We start from the raw sequence: 20,829 nt of genomic DNA, 5'->3' as shown, positions 1-20,829 counted from the left end.
AAGAAGGGATGTTGGACATGATGGAAAATTGTAAGCAGCTTCATATCATGATGGCACTGCGAGAACATGCAACTATTCTGCCATTGACAATTTGGGCCACCATTGGAGAAAATGCACTGGAATATTACAGCTAAAGGTAATGCCCCTAAGGATTCCCCAAAATCCCAAAAAAAAACATTATATTTTCTTATTTAAAAAATACATGAATATAACTGAATGATAGAGATGAATAGCTTCCTGCATTTACTATGCTTCCAGAATCCAACAAAGCCATAATTCATTTTTGAGAGGACAGTGATTTGGTCAAGCAATTGGGTACCTTAACCTCCATCTACATTCTGCAAGTACTATTCAAGTTAGGATGAGCTGGAAAAGAACCACCAGTAAACCCACTGAGAAGAGATTGTCACAATCACAAGGAGATTCATAGCACCTTGCACTCTCCCATTGTCTCTCTCCACATCTATCAATTTATTTAAATATATACACATGCCTGCAAATGTGTATATTCACATTCCTATATGTGTGCATAGGAACTAATAGACTGGAGATAGAATATCTTCATTTTATTCATGCCACAGTTGTCACCAAATTCCTTGATGCAGAATCCAGCTTGTGACCTCATGGGTGCAATGTTCATTATATTTCAGAGAGGCACTACTTTAAAAGAATGGTTGAAGATAGATACTGTAGCAGTGGAAAGGACAGAGCTCAGGAGGAAGGATGTTTTCCCATGATCTCAGCAGTAGCAGATGGCCTCAGCTCATGTTGGCTTCTGTGATCGTGGTGTGCCCAGCACAAATGGAGTTTATTTGTGTTCAGTTTGAAGGATAGACATGGCTCATTCATCCAAGGAAGTGTTGGGTCACATGGCTCTCTCTTGCAGTCCCTCTAGCCCTCGCCTTGGTTCACCTACATGAATTTTGAGAAAGGGAATCCATCTTCTGTACCCACCCTTCTCTGCCCCTGATAGTCAATGTCATGCTGTAAAGTCTGCAGGCTCAATGTCAAACCAATGTTGAGTTCTGTAGTGCCATGTTGAAAAGTTGTAATTGTATTCAGAACACAATTTTTGGGTTAGTGTGAATGCAATAATATACCCTTTAGCAAGTATTCTACAAGAGTTATACTTTCTCAGTCTTTCAGGGTGTTTCAAAATACAAATATTAATATTCTAAAAAAAATTATTTGAGTGATATGTATTATGTATATTAATTCCATATTTAATTCATTCTTACTGTTTTCTACAATCCATACATGTAAATGAACACACACACACACACATACTTCTACAAACGTATTCATGTTTGTATATAATACTCAAAACTTTAAATTTCCATCATTTATTTCTAAAACAATTATCTTTTTCCTCCAGAATATAAGGATGTCATAATAGTTTATCTATATGCATGCATGACATGGTAGGTCCTTCTCCATCTAACCCTTATACATAATTTCATATATTTGTTTTCTTCTTCTCATCATCACTCTAATAATATTGAAAAGAAAGTTCAAACAATCATCATGATCCTAACTGATAATAACCAACCAACGGGTTTAAAAGGTAAAATATTTTCCCCCAATACCACTTTACTTAAATTTGCAGTGAAATGTTAACATTGTAACAACAGAAACACCCTTTACTTGTAATGAAAAAAATTGGCAGTTTTTGTGATTTGTGCAGCAGCAGTCATGTGTATGCCCTTTTTATAAACAGGTAAATTAGTTAAGAAAAAAAAAAAACATAAGCTGTAGCAGAGGGCACTTTGTCTGCCATTGCAAATGGTCCAAAATCGTAATTCCAAATCAATTGAGAATTGGGAATCATCCCCAGGTGCATTGTGGATAGAGCTCCAGGTTGTATAATTAGCCAGAATAGATGCCATTTCACATTCTTTGGGTTTGAAACCCCAGGGTCAGGGTATTAATTTCTTTCAAGCATGGATTGGTTGATTTCAAGGCAATCTTTAAAGTTGAAATATACATATGTTACATATACATGTACATACATGTATACTATTATGAAACCTTCTCCTTTCACACCACTCTCAAAGAATGGGCATCTCAGTGATGGACTCAAGAATCTTAATTTGGTTATTTATACATTATTTGAGGGCCCACTTCACAATTGTGACATAAGTGGGTTTCATTGCTTGTGGATTCATAGGTATCCATCAAATTCTTTTGCTCACTACCATGATTAGGAACATGCAGAGTGAGTGTTTTGGGGATTGTGTTCCTAGAGCATGTAGACTAGCTTGGAATTCCCTCATGGCTTATTAAACCCTAGAAGCTGCAGCTCCAGCTCCAGTTCAGCAACTGCATTTCAGGTGACAGGTTCCCATCCATTGTGACATGTGGGGAACATGCATCCTAAGAAGTTTCTTCTCATGGTTACCATTTTTATTTTTTAGCAAACTCAGATCATGACCATGGATGTTAATGCAAGATTCATTCAGTCATGGCCTATTTTCCTACAATTGGCTCTGAGCAATTTTCATTGCCATCCAAAATTCCATGCTGTGATTTGCATGTGTGATCTGGAGATACCCATAGCTTGGGGGCAATTTCAGTCTATTTTTCAGCATGCTCCCATGTCATACCCCCTCATTTTGTTTTCTGACTGCAAAATAGTTATGCATCAGGGTCCATTTCTGTTTTTACAGGCAATTTGGCATGTTGATCAAGCATGGAGAGTAGAAAGCAGGTACTGAAGGGGACACTGTACCTTACTCCTCTGCAACCCTGGGGTGCAGGGGCAGGTTGGTTGTTAACATGGGAGGGGGGGGGGATGCTTGCTTAGCAACATGGCATGTAGAATTTTGACTCACTAAACAAAGTGCCTGCAGCACCACACAGCCCCATCCACGTGGCCTATAATTGTCTTGAAAGTTGGAGCTCAATCAAGGTCATCACAATGCACTGCATTAGCTTAAGCTCATGAAGGTGTTTAAAGGCTTCCACCCTTACAAAGGTGTATGCTTTGCAGTACTCTAAGGAGGAGGGGGCCATACCACAAAGAATGTTCTTTCTACTCCAGGTTTAGTACTGGAAGATACTGAGCCAGCAAACAAAAACCCAGTGACCAACCCAACTGATGCTTTCTTCATAAACTCAGCTCACAAACATTTTTCACATTCATGATCTATAAAATGTAATTAGGATGGGTTTTAAATAATTTTAATTTATTGTTATTGTTGATGTTTGTTTTGGCTGCCTTGCAGTGCTGCAGGGTGCGTACACGAGATGATGAACCATTAGTATTTGACTGGGTAATATGAGGGGAGATATTGGGTCTATATAAAAAGTCGTGTAGGCTTTTAAGACCCAAAACCTGCAGAGTCAAGCTCACGTACGATTTTGCACAAGTGGTAGAAAAAATACTGCAAAAATGAAAAGAATCTGAACAGGAAAGGAAATAAAATAATAGGATTGTAGAGTGCGGTAGGGTGCAAGAGGGGAGAAGGAGCAGGGGGGGTTTGGAGGCCACCCTAGGGGCGTCGTCATATCTTGTCAGTTGCCGTGGGGGAGAGAGAGAGAGAGAGAGATTGAAAAAATACAAAAAAAATATAATACAAAAACAAAAACAGGGGAGGTCAAAGGGGGCAGGGTGCCCGGGGCAGCTCGAACGCCGTGCGGGGCGGGCGATTGGGCAGAGGCAGGCAGGGCGGGATGAGGATTGGGACGTGGTTAAGGATATTCACGCGAGTGTAGCATAATGCGGCGAAGCATGCGGCAAATCCTTTTCTCATCCCAGACAAAATGAGATGCAGCACATTCACCCACGCGACGAGACATCGGAAGTATTGCTAAGGCGGCTTTCGATGCCGTGACCACCGCGAGGCTCTCGTCAACCGGCTGCCTCGCCAACCTACCACCCGATGCACGCTTCAGCAAGTTAAACATGAGAACATTGATCTAGATTAAGCTAACCGTTCTGTCCTGCCGGTTTCGGTTGGTGTATTAAAGCACCGCAATCGCTGTTGCTCTGCACTTCATGAGCTGAGTCCAACCCGGTCTCGCCGTGATCCTTTCCGTTGGGTTGCTTCGCTTCTCTGGTTCATGGGGCTGCATTAAAGCACCCCACTCTGGGCTGTTCATTTTCATTGTGGGTTAAGGCAGGGTGTCCTCAATGCGTTCCCCCTGCTAGACCTGGCTTTGCGTTTTGTTTGGGTGCGCCGAGGAATCATCGGTAGTGGCATCCGTGAGTTTTAACGATGGGGGAGAAACTAGCGACCAAATTGGCAGGCCTCGAGGCCCTCAACAACGAGACAGTCGATTTGGTGAGATTTATCGGCTGCTCACTTCAGTTTTTATTTCTTTCTAGGGAGTTTGCTGCTGTTAGCTGCTCGCTGATCCATCGAATAAATGGGACATTCTCGGTGCAAGGAGGAGGATGCCTTGTCTCTTTTTTCTTTTTTTTTTCTTTCTTTTCGGTTGGGTTGCTGCATGGTGACCACTGCTACTAGTATTTCCGGAATGCGTCTCTGCTGGACACAGTGTCGGGAGTTGATGTGGTGGACACGACGAATGGGTTTAGACATCAATTGTTTGCCGCTCTGAAAGGACCTTGTGATGGGGGGTTTTATCGCAGAAGATTCCAGCCTTTTCTTTTCTTCCTTTTGTAGCACTTGTTTGGTTTGCGAGGGTTTTGAAGTTTAGACTTTGTTGTGCTGGGCTGGATTGTGCTGCGCCTTTGCAAGTTGGCGCATTAGCAAAGATGTAGCTTCTGACTGTGTTTATGAAGCTAAGTTCCGCGGAATTTGTACTGATGTCGTGGAAGTTAAGTAGGAATCTATTGCGCATGAGACTTGACAATCCATCTTCTCTGACTGCCTTCAGTCCAATTCTGAGAATGGTGTTGGATGGCAGCCAGGGGTTAAACCTTTTGCCTTGTTGTGTGTTTACAAGCGGAGTAGTCCTGATCCGAGAATTTTTTTCACCAGCGATGCTGAAGATGTCGTCGTTGGAAATATAGCGATCGATACCTGATGATTGCAGTGATCAATGAAAATAGTTTAGAGCCTTGTGACTTGTTCAACAAGATGATGTATAACAATTCTTCTCCGTGGTTGTTGGTGCAAATTGCTGACTGTACGTCTACATGTGTCCTTGCTGATGTCATATTTGTTGTTTATGGTTGCTGATCTTCGTCGTTGGAATGAATCCAGGAACACATCCCTGTCGATGAGGTCTTCCAGCACTTGCGCTGTACTGAAGAAGGGCTGTCAAATGAGGAGGCTGAAGCGAGGCTTCAGATCTTCGGCTTCAACAAGTTGGAGGAGAAATCGGTATAATTCACCTTACCTGGTTGAACCCAAGCTCTTTCATATCGCATAGATGTTTTTCTAGGAGGCCAGTTTTCAGTTGTCCCAGTTTACGTTTTTTCTCGTGTGCTGACGCTGGTGCTTCTCAAACTTGTAGGAGAGCAAATTCCTCAAATTCTTGGGGTTTATGTGGAACCCATTGTCATGGGTCATGGAGGCTGCTGCAATTATGGCCATCGCTCTTGCGAACGGAGGGGTAAGATTCATAAAAGCAGTCGCGCCAAGCTTTTGCATCAAATCAGAGTTGTGAATCCAGTAGCTTCCAATCTGCAAATTGCTGGGATACCACATTGCAGTGATACTGACGGTCACAATCGGGGTAATTTGCAGGGACAACCTCCAGATTGGCAAGATTTCATTGGGATTATATGTTTGCTGATCATCAACTCAACCATCAGTTTTGTTGAGGAAAACAATGCGGGTAACGCAGCTGCTGCTCTCATGGCACGACTAGCTCCAAAGACTAAGGTAATTTTTCGTTACAACCTTTTCCTCCAGAGGTAAATTATATGCCTTACATGGCACTGTGGTTTCGCAAGGGTGGCGTAATGCTGAACTGTGAACTTGTGGAATTTTCCTTCTTAGGTGCTGCGCGATGGTCAATGGGGTGAGCGTGATGCAATGATCTTGGTGCCTGGGGATATTATTAGCATCAAGCTTGGGGACATCATTCCTGCTGATGCACGTCTGCTTGAAGGAGATCCTTTAAAAATTGACCAGGTAAATATCGATATATCTCAAGCTGTTATTCAGTACGACATTCTTCTTTTGTGTTCAGCCGCTAGCTGATTTCTCTGGGTAGACTCTCTAACTTACAGTTGGAACCTGGTGCAGTCGGCTCTGACAGGGGAATCACTACCTGCTACCAAGAAACCGGGAGACGAAGTATACTCAGGATCGACATGTAAACAAGGGGAGATTGAGGCTGTAGTTATTGCCACAGGTGTGCACACGTTTTTCGGGAAGGCCGCTCACTTGGTAGACTCCACAAACAATGTGGGCCACTTCCAGAAGGTGCTGAAATCGATCGGAAACTTCTGTATCGTTTCCATCGCCATTGGTATCGTCATCGAAATTATTGTGATGTACCCCATTCAGCACCGCAAATACCGAGATGGAATCAACAATCTGTTGGTGTTGCTCATTGGAGGCATTCCCATTGCCATGCCCACTGTACTCTCCGTGACAATGGCTATTGGATCCCATAGGCTTTCTCAACAGGTACTATATTTGACCATTTTAAAGGATCTTCTAGATTTATAGATGTGGTAATAAATATCAATGATCATTCCTCATTCTGGAAGGTGAATTGAGTACTTTGGATCATTTTAAAACAGTGAACCGTGTTGCTCAAAGTCTTGGAAAATAAATGGCCCACTAAGTGGAGGTGGGTATTGTATTCAGGGAGCCATTACGAAACGTATGACTGCTATTGAGGAGATGGCAGGCATGGACGTGCTGTGTAGTGATAAGACCGGGACACTCACCCTTAACAAGTTGACCGTTGACAAGAACTTGGTGGAGGTACAAAACTTTGCCCTCTCGCGTCAATTGCTTTCTTTGTTTTGGTGGGAAAACTGTTTCCTCGAACACGTTGGTGAACTTGTCGAATCATTATTTCTGATTGAATTACATTTCTGTGCAGTGTTTCACAAAAGGTGTTGACAAGGACCTGGTGTGCTTGATGGCTGCTCGGGCATCCAGATTGGAGAACCAGGATGCTATTGATACGGCCATTGTTTCAATTCTTGCCGATCCAAAGGAGGTGTGCATTGGATCATCTTGTAATAACATTTAAAATAGTAGTCTGCTTTACCTGAAGTAGCTGTGTTCTTGCGATGTAAACACGTAAAATACATGACTTTGTATGGTTGACTTGCAGGCTCGTGCAGGGATTCAAGAAATTCACTTTCTCCCTTTCAATCCTGTCGACAAGCGAACCGCTATCACATACATCGACAATGCTGACGGCAAGTGGTACCGATCTAGCAAGGGAGCTCCTGAGCAGATTCTTGACCTTGCCCACAACAAAACGGACATTTCTGCGCGTGTGCATTCGATCATTGACAAATTCGCGGAACGTGGTCTGCGTTCCTTGGCTGTAGCTAGGCAGGAAGTTCCGGGGAAAAGCAAAGAGGATCCTGGTACACCCTGGCAGTTTCTAGGCTTGATGCCCCTTTTTGACCCTCCCCGACATGACAGTGCTGAAACAATTCGAAGGGCTTTGAATCTGGGAGTTAGTGTGAAGATGATTACGGGTAAGTTGGATTCAATTGATTTTCCTCTGGTTCCCATAGCTGTGTGTTTGAGTGGTGGATAAATCTGAATCGGTCACAAACGTATGTTGTTGACAGGTGATCAGCTTGCCATCGGAAAGGAGACAGGACGACGCTTGGGCATGGGAACCAACATGTACCCCTCATCATCTCTACTCGGGGCACACAAAGATGAGAGCATTGCAGCTCTGCCCGTGGACGAGCTCATTGAGAAGGCGGATGGCTTTGCAGGCGTCTTTCCTGGTAAGACATTTTGAATTATGCAGTCTAATTTTGAGATGATTTTTTTTTTGTTGGTTATGTGGAGGGTAACTCGCTAACACAATGCGGTCATGTTGAAATGCAGAGCACAAGTACGAAATCGTTGCAAGGTTGCAAGGTTTGAAGCACATTGTAGGAATGACGGGTGACGGTGTAAATGATGCTCCTGCATTAAAGAAAGCAGACATTGGAATTGCAGTGGCTGATGCAACTGATGCTGCCCGAAGTGCCTCTGATATTGTGCTCACTGAACCGGGGCTCAGTGTCATCATTAGTGCTGTCTTGACAAGCCGAGCAATTTTCCAGCGGATGAAGAACTACACGGTGTGTACTCTTTTCAATAATACTGTGAGACTCATTGTCTGTTTGATTGGCAAGATGTGACATTCGATGTACCAGGACATGACCAATTTGTGTGGGGTGGGGATTTGATGTTCCTGCAGATATATGCTGTTTCCATTACCATTCGTATAGTTGTAAGTAATCCTTCAAACTTCAATTCTGTGCGTGCATCCGGTTTTTATTTACAATTTTTTATGAGTTCACTGAAAATGCACTTGAAATGCTACGGTACCATCGTTGCTTGGTCTTGCTTCTATTATTCTTGTGATACTGAAGGTTCTTGTGGTTGGAATGGTGGTACAGATGGGATTCTTGCTGCTGGCCTTGATCTGGAAATTTGACTTTTCTCCATTCATGATTCTGGTCATCGCCATCCTCAACGATGGTATAGCTTCATCATCACTTTGTGAGGAATGTAGAGGATCTATTGTGTAACCTGTGATGCAACATTTCCGTTTTTTTTTTTTTTTTTTTTTTTTTTTTTCTTCTATTAAACTCAGTGATGAACTGATTGTATGAGGCAGGTACCATCATGACCATCTCAAAGGATCGTGTAAAGCCATCTCCTTTGCCAGACAGCTGGAAGTTGAGAGAAATTTTCTCCATCGGTGTTGTGCTGGGTACTTACATGGCGTTGATGACAGTTCTCTTCTTCTGGCTCATGCACGAGACGAGCTTTTTCACTGTAAATGCCTAATTTTATCCTATTTATGTTTTCCTTTTTCATTGCGTACTTCACCTCAGAAATACCAAATTGAAATATTTGGCTTGTTTCATTACTAATTGGAACACACCTGAACCAGGATTATTAATTTCATGAATGGTGGCCATTGTCTACAGGACCGATTCGGGGTGAGACACATCGGGCGGAGTAGTGACCAAATGACAGCAGCAATTTACCTACAAGTCAGCATCATCAGTCAGGCTCTAATTTTCGTCACACGTTCACGAAGTTGGTCTTTTATGGAGAGACCAGGAGGGTTGCTCATGTTTGCATTTGTGGCTGCTCAGCTGGTAAGACATCATCATTCACTGATTCATGTACAAGATGGGCGCTGCCTAAAAAAATTATCTGTTGGTTTTGACGAGAGAAGAACCCTTACAAGAACCTTGGCGTGTTCTGCAGATTGCCACATTCATTTCAGTGTATGCGAACTGGGGATTTGCCAGTATCAAAGGCATTGGATGGGGCTGGGCTGGAGTCATCTGGCTATACAGCATAGTCACTTACCTTCCTCTCGATATCATCAAGTTCTTTGTCCGTTACATTCAAAGTGGAAAGGCCTGGGACAATTTGATTGAGCGCAGGGTATGATTAATTCATGTATTTAGGATATATATATATATATATATATATATATATATATATATATTTTCGTATGTTGCCGCACTGATAGTGTTGAAGAATTGGAATGGGCAATCGGATAACAATGAGACAATAATGCATCGTGGTTGTGGCCCTCCTTAAACAGACGGCATTCACGAGGCAGAAGGACTTTGGAAAGGAAGCTCGGGAAGCGCAGTGGGCGCATGCACAGAGAACATTGCACGGGCTGCATCCACCGGAATCCAAGGACGACGTCGGCATATCGAGCGGCAGCGGTACCAGGGGAGAGCTGGGAGACATGGCGGAGCAGGCCAAGCGGAGGGCCGAGATCGCCAGGCTGCGCGAGCATAACACTCTCAAGGGACATGTGGAATCGGTTGTCCGGCTCAAGAACCTGGACATCGACATGATCCAGCAGTCCTACACAGTCTAAAGCACCAGAAGCAAATGTGCTAAGAGTCTAATTCAGTCTTGGCCTAGTTTTAGTAATTCTGTTTACTGTCGCCATAAAAAGCTTAGCAATGAGAATGGCCGGAGCTTGTGTTGACTAATGTGGTGCAATCTCAGCCATATCATGTAGATTGGAGAAGAAATAGGAAGAGGAGGACAATGGGGTGAAAAAGACAATACCATCATCATGGATAGATATTGGACCATTGCAACAACTCGTAACTAGATATTAAAAACAGAATTTGTGTAGAGAACAACCAGCCGTGTTTCGAGAGGAGCAGGTGTGTCCGGTGAATGAGCCCAGTCCTAGAAAAACATGGGCTCCAAAGACTTGAAACACATGTTTTCTTCTTGTAACTCAGTGCATGTAGATGATGAGAGTTTGGTCTGCATCATCCTCATGCACTGCATCAGTTTTGTTCCTTGTCTTCCACACTTGTGCAGCAAGGTCTCTCACTTTCTAAAGAAATCTATTTTGATCACACTGAGACTAGCTTGCTCACTTCTTCTTTTCCATCTGCTGCTTTGAGTCTTACTTTCAGCACTAGGGATGTCAATCAATCAACCCATTTGTTCAATCTGCATTAGTCACTAACATTGAACAACTCTGAACTATTGGTGCTTTCTTCACTTGGTGATTGTTTTCAAGAATTACAGATGTTGAATTTCTCAAGGTTTATAAAACTGTAACATATCTATTATACATATTAGTGAATTTTTATTTTAAACAAGTACACAGGATGTCTAATTTGTACCAAGGGTGCTTTGGGTTGGAACACCCAAATGTTTTTTTAAGTAGGATCTAAAAAGATGTAATTTAGGAATATTTCTGAATACACTGTTATTTAAATAAAAATTGATGAACATTCAAAAAAAATAATCTGATATTATTCAGGAATATGAAAAGACGATTTTTAAAATTGTACCTAAAGTATAAAAAAAAAAAAATATAGCACCAAGTATGATTTAGATTTGTTAGTTTGAAGTATCACCATCATCTCATTAAACTTGTGTATAACTCAAATATAGCATATATCAACATCTTGATGTCAAAAGGAAATGTTTTCTAAATTAAAATACTTCAAAAGTTGATAAGGTAGTATCAGAATTTAATCTACCATTTTGCAACAATGTTTTGAATAAAAGATTTGTGAATAAACTCCATGTAATTCTATGTCTTATTTAGTTATAGAAGCCAGTTTTAGATAATATTTATGTATTTTGAATCATAATTTTTAATATGTTTTTTTCATTATTATTTTTCTTATTCATTTATATCTTAAGAATTTGTCTGATTTTATATAAAACGATTGTCTCAATTTTTATTTATATACCACAGATATGTGATTCTATTCTGAATATACCTACCTATCTTTCTATCTATCTATCTAAATAAATAAATAAATATATATACACATACATGTACATATATTATGACATATGTCATTTAGAATGTATAACCTTATATTATAACACTAACTTTTATTCATTTTTAGATTCTAAAATATTAACAGTTCTTCTTTGGTATTCTTCTTTTCAATTTGAGCTATTACTTCAGTTCTTATAACTGATTATTAATTATTCAAATTCACACATGAAATAATATAAAAAAAATATTTATTCAAAATCACATATAAATAGAATAATATAAAAATCACACATGGAATAAGTTTATATTATCTTATTTATTTAATTAGCCAAAATTACACATGAGAAAATTCCAAATTAGAATAGAAAAAATTTAGGTTCAGGTATATTTTGAAGTCATTATTTACTTTGGAGCATCCATGCTTCACTTTGCAAGTATTCAAGCAAAACATTCTGCCATGTCAAAAACAAAAGAAGATGCCAAGAAGAGGAGCATAGTGCTTTTGTATGCATCTTCAACTCACCTTTTCATTGCCTTCCAAAACGTACACTACAACTAGAATCATGAATCAAAACACATGGGGTGGAAGGTGCTGTGGCATGAAGTACAATGAATCCTTGGATTCTTCAAAGTTTGTACCTATGTCTTGAAAGGGTACAATGTTCTGTTGTACTTGGTTTGATGATTTATTTCTGTAACTAAGTTAACTCTGTGGAGGAGGATATGTTATTTCAAGCAGAATTATCCCAAGGATTGGAATATGTACTGGAAGTGGAGGGTGAGGGATGGGCAGGGCTGAGACCCTGGGCACAGGGGGGGGGGGGGGGGAGAGAGAGAGATAGAGAGAGATCTTTACCTGAACTGGGATGCATCTCTCTCTGTTGCCTCAATCATGAAAAGCAAGGCTGTGGTAGTATAGCTGCAGTAGAAGCATTGGTGAAGACTAGGATGAAGAGGGGTTGGCAGCACACCCTTGGACATGACTCCATGAATCATATAGACACAGGCGGGGAGGGAGGCAGGGTCAATGCTGCAGAAAGGGGGCTGGCTGCTATTGTCAACCTGGGGATCCGGCTTCAATTAAAGCAGATTGGTTTCTGCAGCACTGCACTCTCATGAATCCACTGCTCTGCTTGCTTTCCATGATTTTACTGTGCTGGAAGAGAGTGTATGAATACAAAAGGAGGCTGAGGATCCATCGCCCGCTTGACAGATACACACGGCAGTTATGTTTGTTGCAATCATTGACTTCTTTGAGGGCAGCACCTTGCTTCCCTATGGTTAACATAGGAGGCCGAAGCAGCGAGGAAGAGAGAGCGTGGGACTTGAGGCAGGGCCTCTGCAATGGACTCTGGACCCACGCTTGATTGTTCAGGACGATGTGGGAGGGACATCAGGGGTGCGAGGCAGGGAGAAGAGGAGGGGCCCTTGGACAACCGGGGCCGGGCCGGGCAAGGGCGGGTGCTAAAGAAAGGGCAGGCAAGGGGGCGCAGGGGGGGGGGGGCTCTAGCAGCAGCGGAGGGGTGGCCACTGAGGGAGGGGCCCCACAAAGGGGGGAGTGCAGGAGAGGTTACTAAATCTACAGAAGCTGGACGGAAACGAGTGGGGCCCTCGTGGGGCTAATAATAGCAAAACTGTTACTGTTGATACTGAGATCAATTTTGGTGCCTTACCCCAAAATTAATGCCTCGCTCGCTGGCCTGGCGAGCCTTCCACCCCCGCGCTCCCCCTCCCCGGCCTGGCCGGTGTTCCCTGCACGCGATGCGCTCGCTGCGCTGCTCTGCGGGAGGGGGTCCCAGTGTCATGGCGACGCTCCGGAGGTGCCTGGAGTCTCCGGCAAATCACGGCGGGTCGCCTTCGTAACGGGACGGGCCGAGACCAGACGAGACGAGACTCCTCCCGGGCTTCTCGCTCCTTTACGCTGCGTCCCTGTAGGTGGGGTATTAATGCATCTCGTGCTGCGCGGAGACTTTGCCTGCTCCTTTCAAGCTCTGATTGATGAGAGCGCTTGGAGAGGAGTAGCCATCGTCATTCCATTTCCTGCCGCTCGTGTTGTGTCAATGTGGTGACGCAGTTTCTTTGTGTCTGTGTCCATGCTTTGAGTTAGTGAGTCTTGAGGTGCGTTGCCGTGCCTTTCTTGGATCGCTTGCCTTCTACCGCAGCTCGTGCTGCTGCAGGGAAGATGGCTCAGACTCACAATGACAACACGCTTGTTGATGGCGACAAGGGGAACAACATGGAGGCGCTTCAGGCGCTCAACAACGAGACTGTGGACCTGGTGAGTTCGCGCTTACCTCTGTCGCGCGCGGCTCGTTGTCGGGTTGCAGGCTTGACGGCCAGCAAACGAGTGATGAATGATTGCCGTTTCAAAGAAACTTACGATTCTGTAGCACTACGAATGTAGCATTGATTACTTGCGAAGTGCTGCTTTGGTTTGCGAGGGTCGCGACCTTGTGAAGCTGGTCCGAATTGTAGTGCGCTTCAGTTTCGAGACAGTCGGAGGAAGCACTGATTCCTTTCACCCTACCACTGGATCCTCTCCTGGGAGTGTATTACCTACACGCGGGTGTAGATCGGTTCTCCGAGAGTTCAAGTCATCTTGTGCTTCGTTTCGGAGATCTCCTTATGGTTGCGTAGTTATCATTCAATTGCGCCACGTTAAGTATTGAATAAGTACCTTGGTGACTCGTGAAGGGAGTTATCCAAATTTGCGTAGGAATACAACATGAGGAGCTGCTTTCAGCTTCCACGGATAATGGCTGTGATTCTCTTTGGGAATGCTCGTACAGAGAGCCCTGTCTGTCAGAATGTTCACTCATTTGTAATGTCCCGGTAGCTTGTGCATTCTTGAAGTGCTTAGGTGATGGATATACCAGGCCAACTGAACTTGTTCGATTGTAGCTTTCTAGAAGAACGTTGCAAATAACCCACAAGGTCCTCTTTTTTGAAGAAATATGTCAGATGACAAAAAATTTCAACTTTCGAGAGCGAACTTTCGAGTTTTGTGTTACATTTGTTCAGCAAGTAACAGTAAACCACTTACTCTTGTTTATTTTAGCAGTACATGGTAATGAGACGAAATACGGGTTGAGATACGCTTGTACGTCTCAATTAATATGAATTTCATGCAATTATACATGTTCTGGAAAAGAATCTTAATATGAACTCGTGGAAGTAAAAGTGGGTATGCAGTAACGACCCATTGCAGCATAGCTAAAGAGTAATGAACCAACACTGCCAGGGCATGGTATCAAAGTATACAGTAATCGAGTTGCTGTTGTTGAACGCAGGAACACATTCCGGTTGAGGAGGTATTTGAGCAATTGAGGTGTACAAGACAGGGTTTGACCGATGCGGAGGGGGAACAGCGAATTAAGATCTGTGGCCCTAACAAGCTCGAAGAGAAATCGGTGCGTATTATTTCAACTCTTGACATTGTTTGGGATCTTTTTAAGTGGTTTGCAGTTCGTGTCGTAAGCAGCCTCGTTCTTTCCAGTGGTGTAAGTTCTTCTTCTTCTTCTTCCTCTACACTTGAGGGATTCTGCACATGGCCGTCCACCAATTTTTGCATGCTCGGTTCTCCAGGAAAGTAAAATTCTCAAATTCTTGGGGTTTATGTGGAACCCTTTATCGTGGGTTATGGAGGCTGCTGCTATCATGGCCATCGCTCTTGCGAACGGAGGGGTAAGATCTCACATTTAAAGTCGCAAGTCATTTTTGTTTTACAATATCAGCAAGGCAGGTCTTGCTTTGCAGGCGGAGAATGCCTGTTGGTGCGTTATTTTTCGATTTCTGACGAACAGGGATTTTTGCAGGGACGGCCACCTGATTGGCAAGATTTTGTGGGAATCATTGTGTTGTTGATCATCAATTCGACCATTAGTTTTATTGAAGAGAATAACGCTGGCCAGGCAGCTGCTTCTCTCATGGCACGACTCGCTCCTCAAACGAAGGTGGCTCTCAAGACTTTGTAGCTCTTCACTAAAGTGTATAGCAAGTGAATCTTTCTATGTAGAAGATGTTGCTCGGAATCGTGGTATGATTGCGGCTTGATAGTCTTAACACATTAATTAAATGGAAGTGTACTACACAACATCTTTTGCACGTTTCGGCGATGTACTCTCTCAGCTGTAGATCCCCGAATCATCACTGTACAGGTGTTGCGTGATGGCGCCTGGGCTGAACGTGATGCAGCTATTTTGGTTCCTGGTGATATCATCAGTATCAAGCTAGGTGATATCGTCCCTGCAGATGCACGACTCCTTGAAGGTGACCCGTTGAAAATCGACCAGGTATCGTTCGATACAAATTCATGCTAGGGCAATCTACTACGCTGGGTGTCTTGCCCTCAATCATTAAATTAATCTGAGCTGAAGTGAGGCTACCGATTTGTCTTTGCGGAGGCTTGAGCACTTCTAACAGTATTGGTTGTTTCCGTCGCAGTCAGCTTTGACGGGAGAGTCACTCCCTGCTACCAAGAAGCCCGGAGATGAAGTATTTTCAGGATCCACCTGCAAACAAGGAGAGATTGAGGCCGTTGTTATTGCTACTGGTGTCCATACTTTCTTTGGCAAGGCTGCGCATTTGGTAGACTCCACCAACAACGTGGGCCATTTCCAGAAGGTGTTGACTTCTATTGGAAACTTCTGCATCGTGTCCATTGCGATTGGAATCGTTATTGAGATCATTGTGATGTGGCCTATCCAGAAGCGTGGCTACAGAGATGGTATTGATAACCTTTTGGTGTTGCTCATTGGAGGCATTCCAATTGCGATGCCTACCGTGCTTTCAGTGACAATGGCTATTGGTTCTCACCGTCTTTCACAACAGGTATTTATAAAAAGACTATCGGTGACTGGGGCTGTTCCTTTTATTTCCGCAGATCTTATAATAATGGAAGGTTGTAAGTTGAATTTGATGTGATGGCAAGCCCTTGTGATGCTAATTCATATTTTGTGCTGAACATGAATCGTGCAGGGTGCCATCACGAAACGTATGACTGCTATCGAAGAGATGGCAGGTATGGATGTGTTGTGCAGTGACAAGACGGGAACCCTAACCCTCAACAAATTGACTGTTGACAAGAACCTTGTAGAGACATTTATGAAAGGTGTTGACAAGGATATGGTGTGCTTAATGGCTGCTCGAGCTTCCAGGATAGAGAATCAAGACGCCATTGATACATGCATCGTTGGAGTGTTAGCTGATCCGAAAGAGGTAAGAACCCTATCTAGGATCAGCTAGGATTTAGTTTATGTCCTCTTTTCCGTCATGCTTATGATGTGGTTTCTATGATTTGTTGAAGTTGAGCATTATATATGGATAATGCATGAGCACTTTTTGTTACTTTTGCAGGCACGTGCTGGTATTCAAGAAGTACACTTCCTTCCTTTCAATCCTGTTGACAAGCGTACCGCTATTACATACATTGATAGTGTCGATGGCAAGTGGTATCGATCTAGCAAGGGAGCTCCCGAGCAGATTCTGGAACTGGCTCACAACAAAACCGAGATTGCTGCACGAGTGCACTCGATTATAGACAAGTTTGCTGAACGGGGGTTGCGTTCGTTGGCTGTAGCTAGACAGGCAAGTACAGACAAAAGCCAACTAATGCGATCACTATTTCTTAGCAGACTCCAAATAATGGAATATTGCCCTAACGGAATGCTTTGGTGAGGATGTGGCGTCGTCCTAATATACCTTGCACATCCTCTTTCGTTCTGCGAGTCCAAACTACGGTTTTTACGTTAAAATTTGATTTTATTCGCTCAGTAATATTGCTTTGGGTTGAGAAAACGTTCTAAATCTATTAGACTTGTTTTTGAATACAGGAAGTTCCTGAACGCTCCAAGGATGGCGCCGGTGGCCCCTGGGAGTTCCTTGGTTTGTTGCCTCTTTTTGACCCACCCCGACATGATAGTGCTGAGACCATTCGTCGGGCCCTTAACTTGGGAGTTAGTGTGAAGATGATTACAGGTACATTGCTCTTCAAGACTGAAGTATATATATCTTTAGCATCCGGGTTTCCAGTGCACAGTAACCATGTGTGTAACCTGCTACAGTTTGCTAATACGTAGCAATTTGTTTCAGGTGATCAGCTGGCTATTGGAAAGGAGACAGGCCGAAGGCTGGGCATGGGGACCAACATGTATCCATCGTCCTCTCTACTAGGAGCACACAAGGATGAAGCGATTGCCGCTTTACCTGTGGACGAGTTGATTGAGAAGGCGGATGGATTTGCAGGGGTGTTTCCAGAGCACAAGTATGAAATCGTCAAGAAGTTGCAGGATAAAAAGCACATTGTTGGTATGACCGGCGATGGTGTGAATGATGCTCCTGCTTTGAAGAAGGCCGACATTGGTATTGCTGTTGCAGATGCTACTGATGCTGCTCGCAGTGCTTCTGATATCGTGCTAACAGAACCTGGGCTCAGTGTCATTATTAGTGCTGTGTTGACCAGTCGAGCCATTTTCCAGCGTATGAAGAACTACACGGTGTGTGTGATGAGACCAGATATCTGTGCTTTTTAAATGCCGCTTTTCCTTTGGCTCATTTCCCTTGTATTGAATGCATTCCATACTGTTCCGCAATGAATTGGTAGAACTTTGTAAGTCCGATATTATCTCCTCCTACACTGCGGCATGCATGTACCCTTCTCACAACATTTAACGATATATTTCTCTGTCATGGTGGGTCTGCAGATCTATGCTGTTTCCATCACCATTCGTATAGTGGTAAATATTATTTTTGCGCTACTCAAACTGTTCAGATTGCTGCTAAACCCTTTCTCTGAGTTACAGAATTTTCTTGTGGTGGTGTGTTTGTTGTAGATGTTATAAATGACATTGTTTTCGTGTGATAATAATGTGGCCTGATAGCGTATTTTCGTTTGCAGCTTGGGTTTATGCTTTTGGCCTTAATCTGGCAGTTTGACTTTTCACCATTCATGGTCCTTGTTATTGCTATTCTTAATGACGGTATGTGTGCATTTTTGCTCTTTCTTTACGAATTCAGTTCAGTTTGAGGATCGCATTGGGTCCTCTGATGTATATTATGACCTCGTAATCATGGTTCGGGGCAACCCTTCAGGCATTATCTAGTTTCAGCATCAAAATTTCATCATTTCATCCGGTGTGTAAACGGAGTAGTCAAGTGAGTAATAGCTATTTCATGTTTGTGTGGGACAGGTACTATTATGACCATCGCCAAGGATCGCGTTAAGCCATCTCCTCTGCCAGACAGCTGGAAGTTGCGAGAAATTTTCTCCATCGGTGTCGTACTCGGCACCTACATGGCCCTGATGACGGTTCTGTTCTTCTGGATCATGCACGAGACTACATTTTTCCCGGTACAGGATCTCATTTCCATGCATCATAACTTGAATGTCGGCGATTGGTGATTGGTGCGTTGTAGGATCTTAACCCCTAAGGTTTCTTCGCAGATGTCTAAGATGTGGTTGATGTAGGTTGTAACTAGCTTTGCCCTGTTCATGAGTTTAAATTATCAAGAGATTATTTTGAACGAGTTATCATGTATACAGTGGTTACGTTTGTCACCCACAGGCTGTGGACAATAAATGTTATTTTTTGGTTCCAGATGCAGTTTTTATGTTTCTACAAATGCCAGCAGCTGATGAATTTGCATGTCGCGCAGGACCGCTTTGGGGTTAGAAACATTGGCAATAGCCACGGCGAGATGACTGCGGCCATCTATCTGCAAGTCAGCATTATTAGTCAAGCTCTTATTTTTGTCACTCGTTCCCAGAGCTGGTCATTCGTTGAGAGACCAGGAGCCCTCCTGATGTTCGCATTTCTGTCTGCTCAGCTGGTAAGTGTTTTTCGTCATCATTTCAGCTTCAACAACTCGATACATATGCTTCAGTTACATTGAACTCGCTACTCTCCTTTCAATCGTTGGGTTGTGTGATCTCGTTTTGCGCCTTACTTGTGTAGCAGACTAGTTGTAAGGTTTCGTGAGACTTCTAGAACATGAATGAATGAAGTCGATGCTTACATTAATCTGTCTTTTCCACAGATTGCGACGTTCATTGCAGTGTATGCTAATTGGGGATTTGCTCACATTCAAGGTTGTGGGTGGGGCTGGGCCGGAATCGTCTGGCTATTCAGCATCGTCACTTACATTCCTCTGGATATTTTGAAGTTTACTGTTCGATACATTCAAAGTGGAAAGGCTTGGAATAATTTGATTAACCGCAAGGTATAACTTGTGCTCGGGACGTTCTTGCTACAAATAGATCTGTTCGATAGAAATATTTTTTTCGAAGCTTGTCGTGTGAGAGCTGCAACAGCTAACCTTGATCTAATTGGTGGATTGTACAGACTGCTTTCACAACCCAGAAGGACTTCGGAAAAGAGGCACGTGAAGCCCAATGGGCTCATGCTCAGCGGACATTGCATGGACTGCATCCTCCCCAATCTAAGGATGATGCCGCTGCCACCACTAGCGGTAACAAAGAACTTGGATTCATGGCAGAGCAGGCTAAGAGGAGGGCTGAAATTGCAAGGTGCATATGAATTATCTTCTATATTTTATTATTTGTGTTTTGTAATCTTCTTTGGATCTTCGATGTTATCCATTTGATTGTAGACCTGAACTCATGCATCTTCAGCATATGGTTCTATATCTTGCCTTCAAGGACATAGACTTATTTTTCGTCTCAGAAATGATCACTGATGTTGAGTTTTCACGCTGCAGGCTGCGTGAGTTAAACACTTTGAAGGGACATGTAGAATCGGTGGTTCGTCTGAAGAATCTCGACGTCGATATGATTCAACAGTCGTACACTGTGTAGAGGGGCATGTCATCTCTATTCGTAGTCTCTAGTCTGGCTGATAAATGGCATTTCTTTTAGAAATCTTGATGGTCGTTGCAAGAAATTATGGGTTGATGTCACAGTGAAGATAGCAGTCTTATAGAGTAGGTATATCAAATATCTGCATCGTGATTAGATGCTGGTTTAGAATCATAGCAGAAACGAGGCACCACAATATTGTCAGCAATTGTTTTGCTAGTGCCTCGATTTTGAAACAATCCCACTAGCACATTCTGACCAGGAATAGTGAGTAATCATTTCTGTTTCGTTGGGGCTCCGCAGTCGCAATGATGCCCATTCGCAGATTGGTGATAGGCGTCTCTGCTGTCAGCAGTTTTTCACAAACTATTGATGAGGTTGGAATTTAAATCTGCTCCAATTGGCAGAATTTTGGTTCCTCATTTTGTCGTTAGTTATATTTTTTATGATTTAATTTCAACCTTGTTGACGACTTTGCTTACGGTGTCTCTTGGAATTTTCGACATTTTATACTCTCGCTTGAAGTGAATTTGTAGGCCTTCAACGTTGGGTATTGTCGCAGCACAGACACACTGTTGAAGAGTGAGTCGTTTCAAGCGTAATGCCCAACACCCCAAATGAATTGCCGGACTCATTGGCTGAAGTGGATGTGAGAGTGATACCAA

At 43.1% G+C, this 20,829-nt stretch overlaps 2 protein-coding genes across 3 annotated transcripts; both read left to right on the top strand.

Moving 5' to 3' along the window:
* Positions 1-4,004: 4,004 nt before the first annotated feature.
* Positions 4,005-10,465, top strand: LOC112280191 (plasma membrane ATPase). Its single transcript, XM_024515385.3, has 17 exons — positions 4,005-4,283; positions 5,172-5,291; positions 5,425-5,523; positions 5,658-5,795; positions 5,913-6,047; positions 6,162-6,548; positions 6,732-6,851; positions 6,973-7,092; positions 7,210-7,585; positions 7,682-7,846; positions 7,950-8,188; positions 8,308-8,340; positions 8,510-8,591; positions 8,731-8,891; positions 9,047-9,220; positions 9,333-9,515; positions 9,679-10,465. The coding sequence occupies exons 1-17, from the start codon at positions 4,218-4,220 to the stop codon at positions 9,964-9,966; spliced, it is 2,886 nt and encodes a 961-aa protein (XP_024371153.1). The 5' UTR covers positions 4,005-4,217; the 3' UTR covers positions 9,967-10,465.
* A 2,785-nt stretch (positions 10,466-13,250) lies between these two features.
* Positions 13,251-20,582, top strand: LOC112280278 (plasma membrane ATPase). Of its 2 annotated transcripts, none has more exons than XM_024515583.3 (17): positions 13,251-13,630; positions 14,643-14,762; positions 14,938-15,036; positions 15,168-15,305; positions 15,510-15,644; positions 15,796-16,182; positions 16,330-16,569; positions 16,708-16,938; positions 17,184-17,328; positions 17,443-17,846; positions 18,054-18,086; positions 18,248-18,329; positions 18,540-18,700; positions 19,006-19,179; positions 19,387-19,569; positions 19,692-19,876; positions 20,068-20,582. In XM_024515583.3, exons 1-17 carry the CDS (start codon positions 13,535-13,537, stop codon positions 20,162-20,164), a joined length of 2,910 nt encoding a protein of 969 aa, XP_024371351.1. In that variant the 5' UTR covers positions 13,251-13,534; the 3' UTR covers positions 20,165-20,582. The 2 variants fall into 2 exon arrangements, with proteins under 2 accessions (XP_024371351.1, XP_073388723.1); XM_073532622.2 differs by having other exon boundaries at positions 13,325-13,630; positions 16,708-16,942; positions 17,188-17,328.
* Positions 20,583-20,829: the final 247 nt, after the last annotated feature.

Source organism: Physcomitrium patens, chromosome 3 (genome assembly GCF_059467195.1).
Source record: "Physcomitrium patens ecotype Gransden chromosome 3, ASM5946719v1, whole genome shotgun sequence".
NCBI classification, from domain to species: Eukaryota; Viridiplantae; Streptophyta; class Bryopsida; order Funariales; family Funariaceae; genus Physcomitrium; species Physcomitrium patens.
This window is presented reverse-complemented; position numbering and strand designations above follow the sequence as displayed.

Coding starts and splice junctions, on each gene's coding strand:
- LOC112280191 (XM_024515385.3), top strand. CDS start 4,218: ATGGGGGAGAAACTAGCGACCAAATTGGCAGGCCTCGAGGCCCTCAAC. Junction 5,796..5,912: donor GACTAGCTCCAAAGACTAAG/GTAATTTTTCGT, acceptor TTTCCTTCTTAG/GTGCTGCGCGATGGTCAATG. Junction 9,516..9,678: donor ACAATTTGATTGAGCGCAGG/GTATGATTAATT, acceptor CTCCTTAAACAG/ACGGCATTCACGAGGCAGAA.
- LOC112280278 (XM_024515583.3), top strand. CDS start 13,535: ATGGCTCAGACTCACAATGACAACACGCTTGTTGATGGCGACAAGGGG. Junction 13,631..14,642: donor ACAACGAGACTGTGGACCTG/GTGAGTTCGCGC, acceptor TGTTGAACGCAG/GAACACATTCCGGTTGAGGA. Junction 17,329..17,442: donor TAGTGTGAAGATGATTACAG/GTACATTGCTCT, acceptor AATTTGTTTCAG/GTGATCAGCTGGCTATTGGA.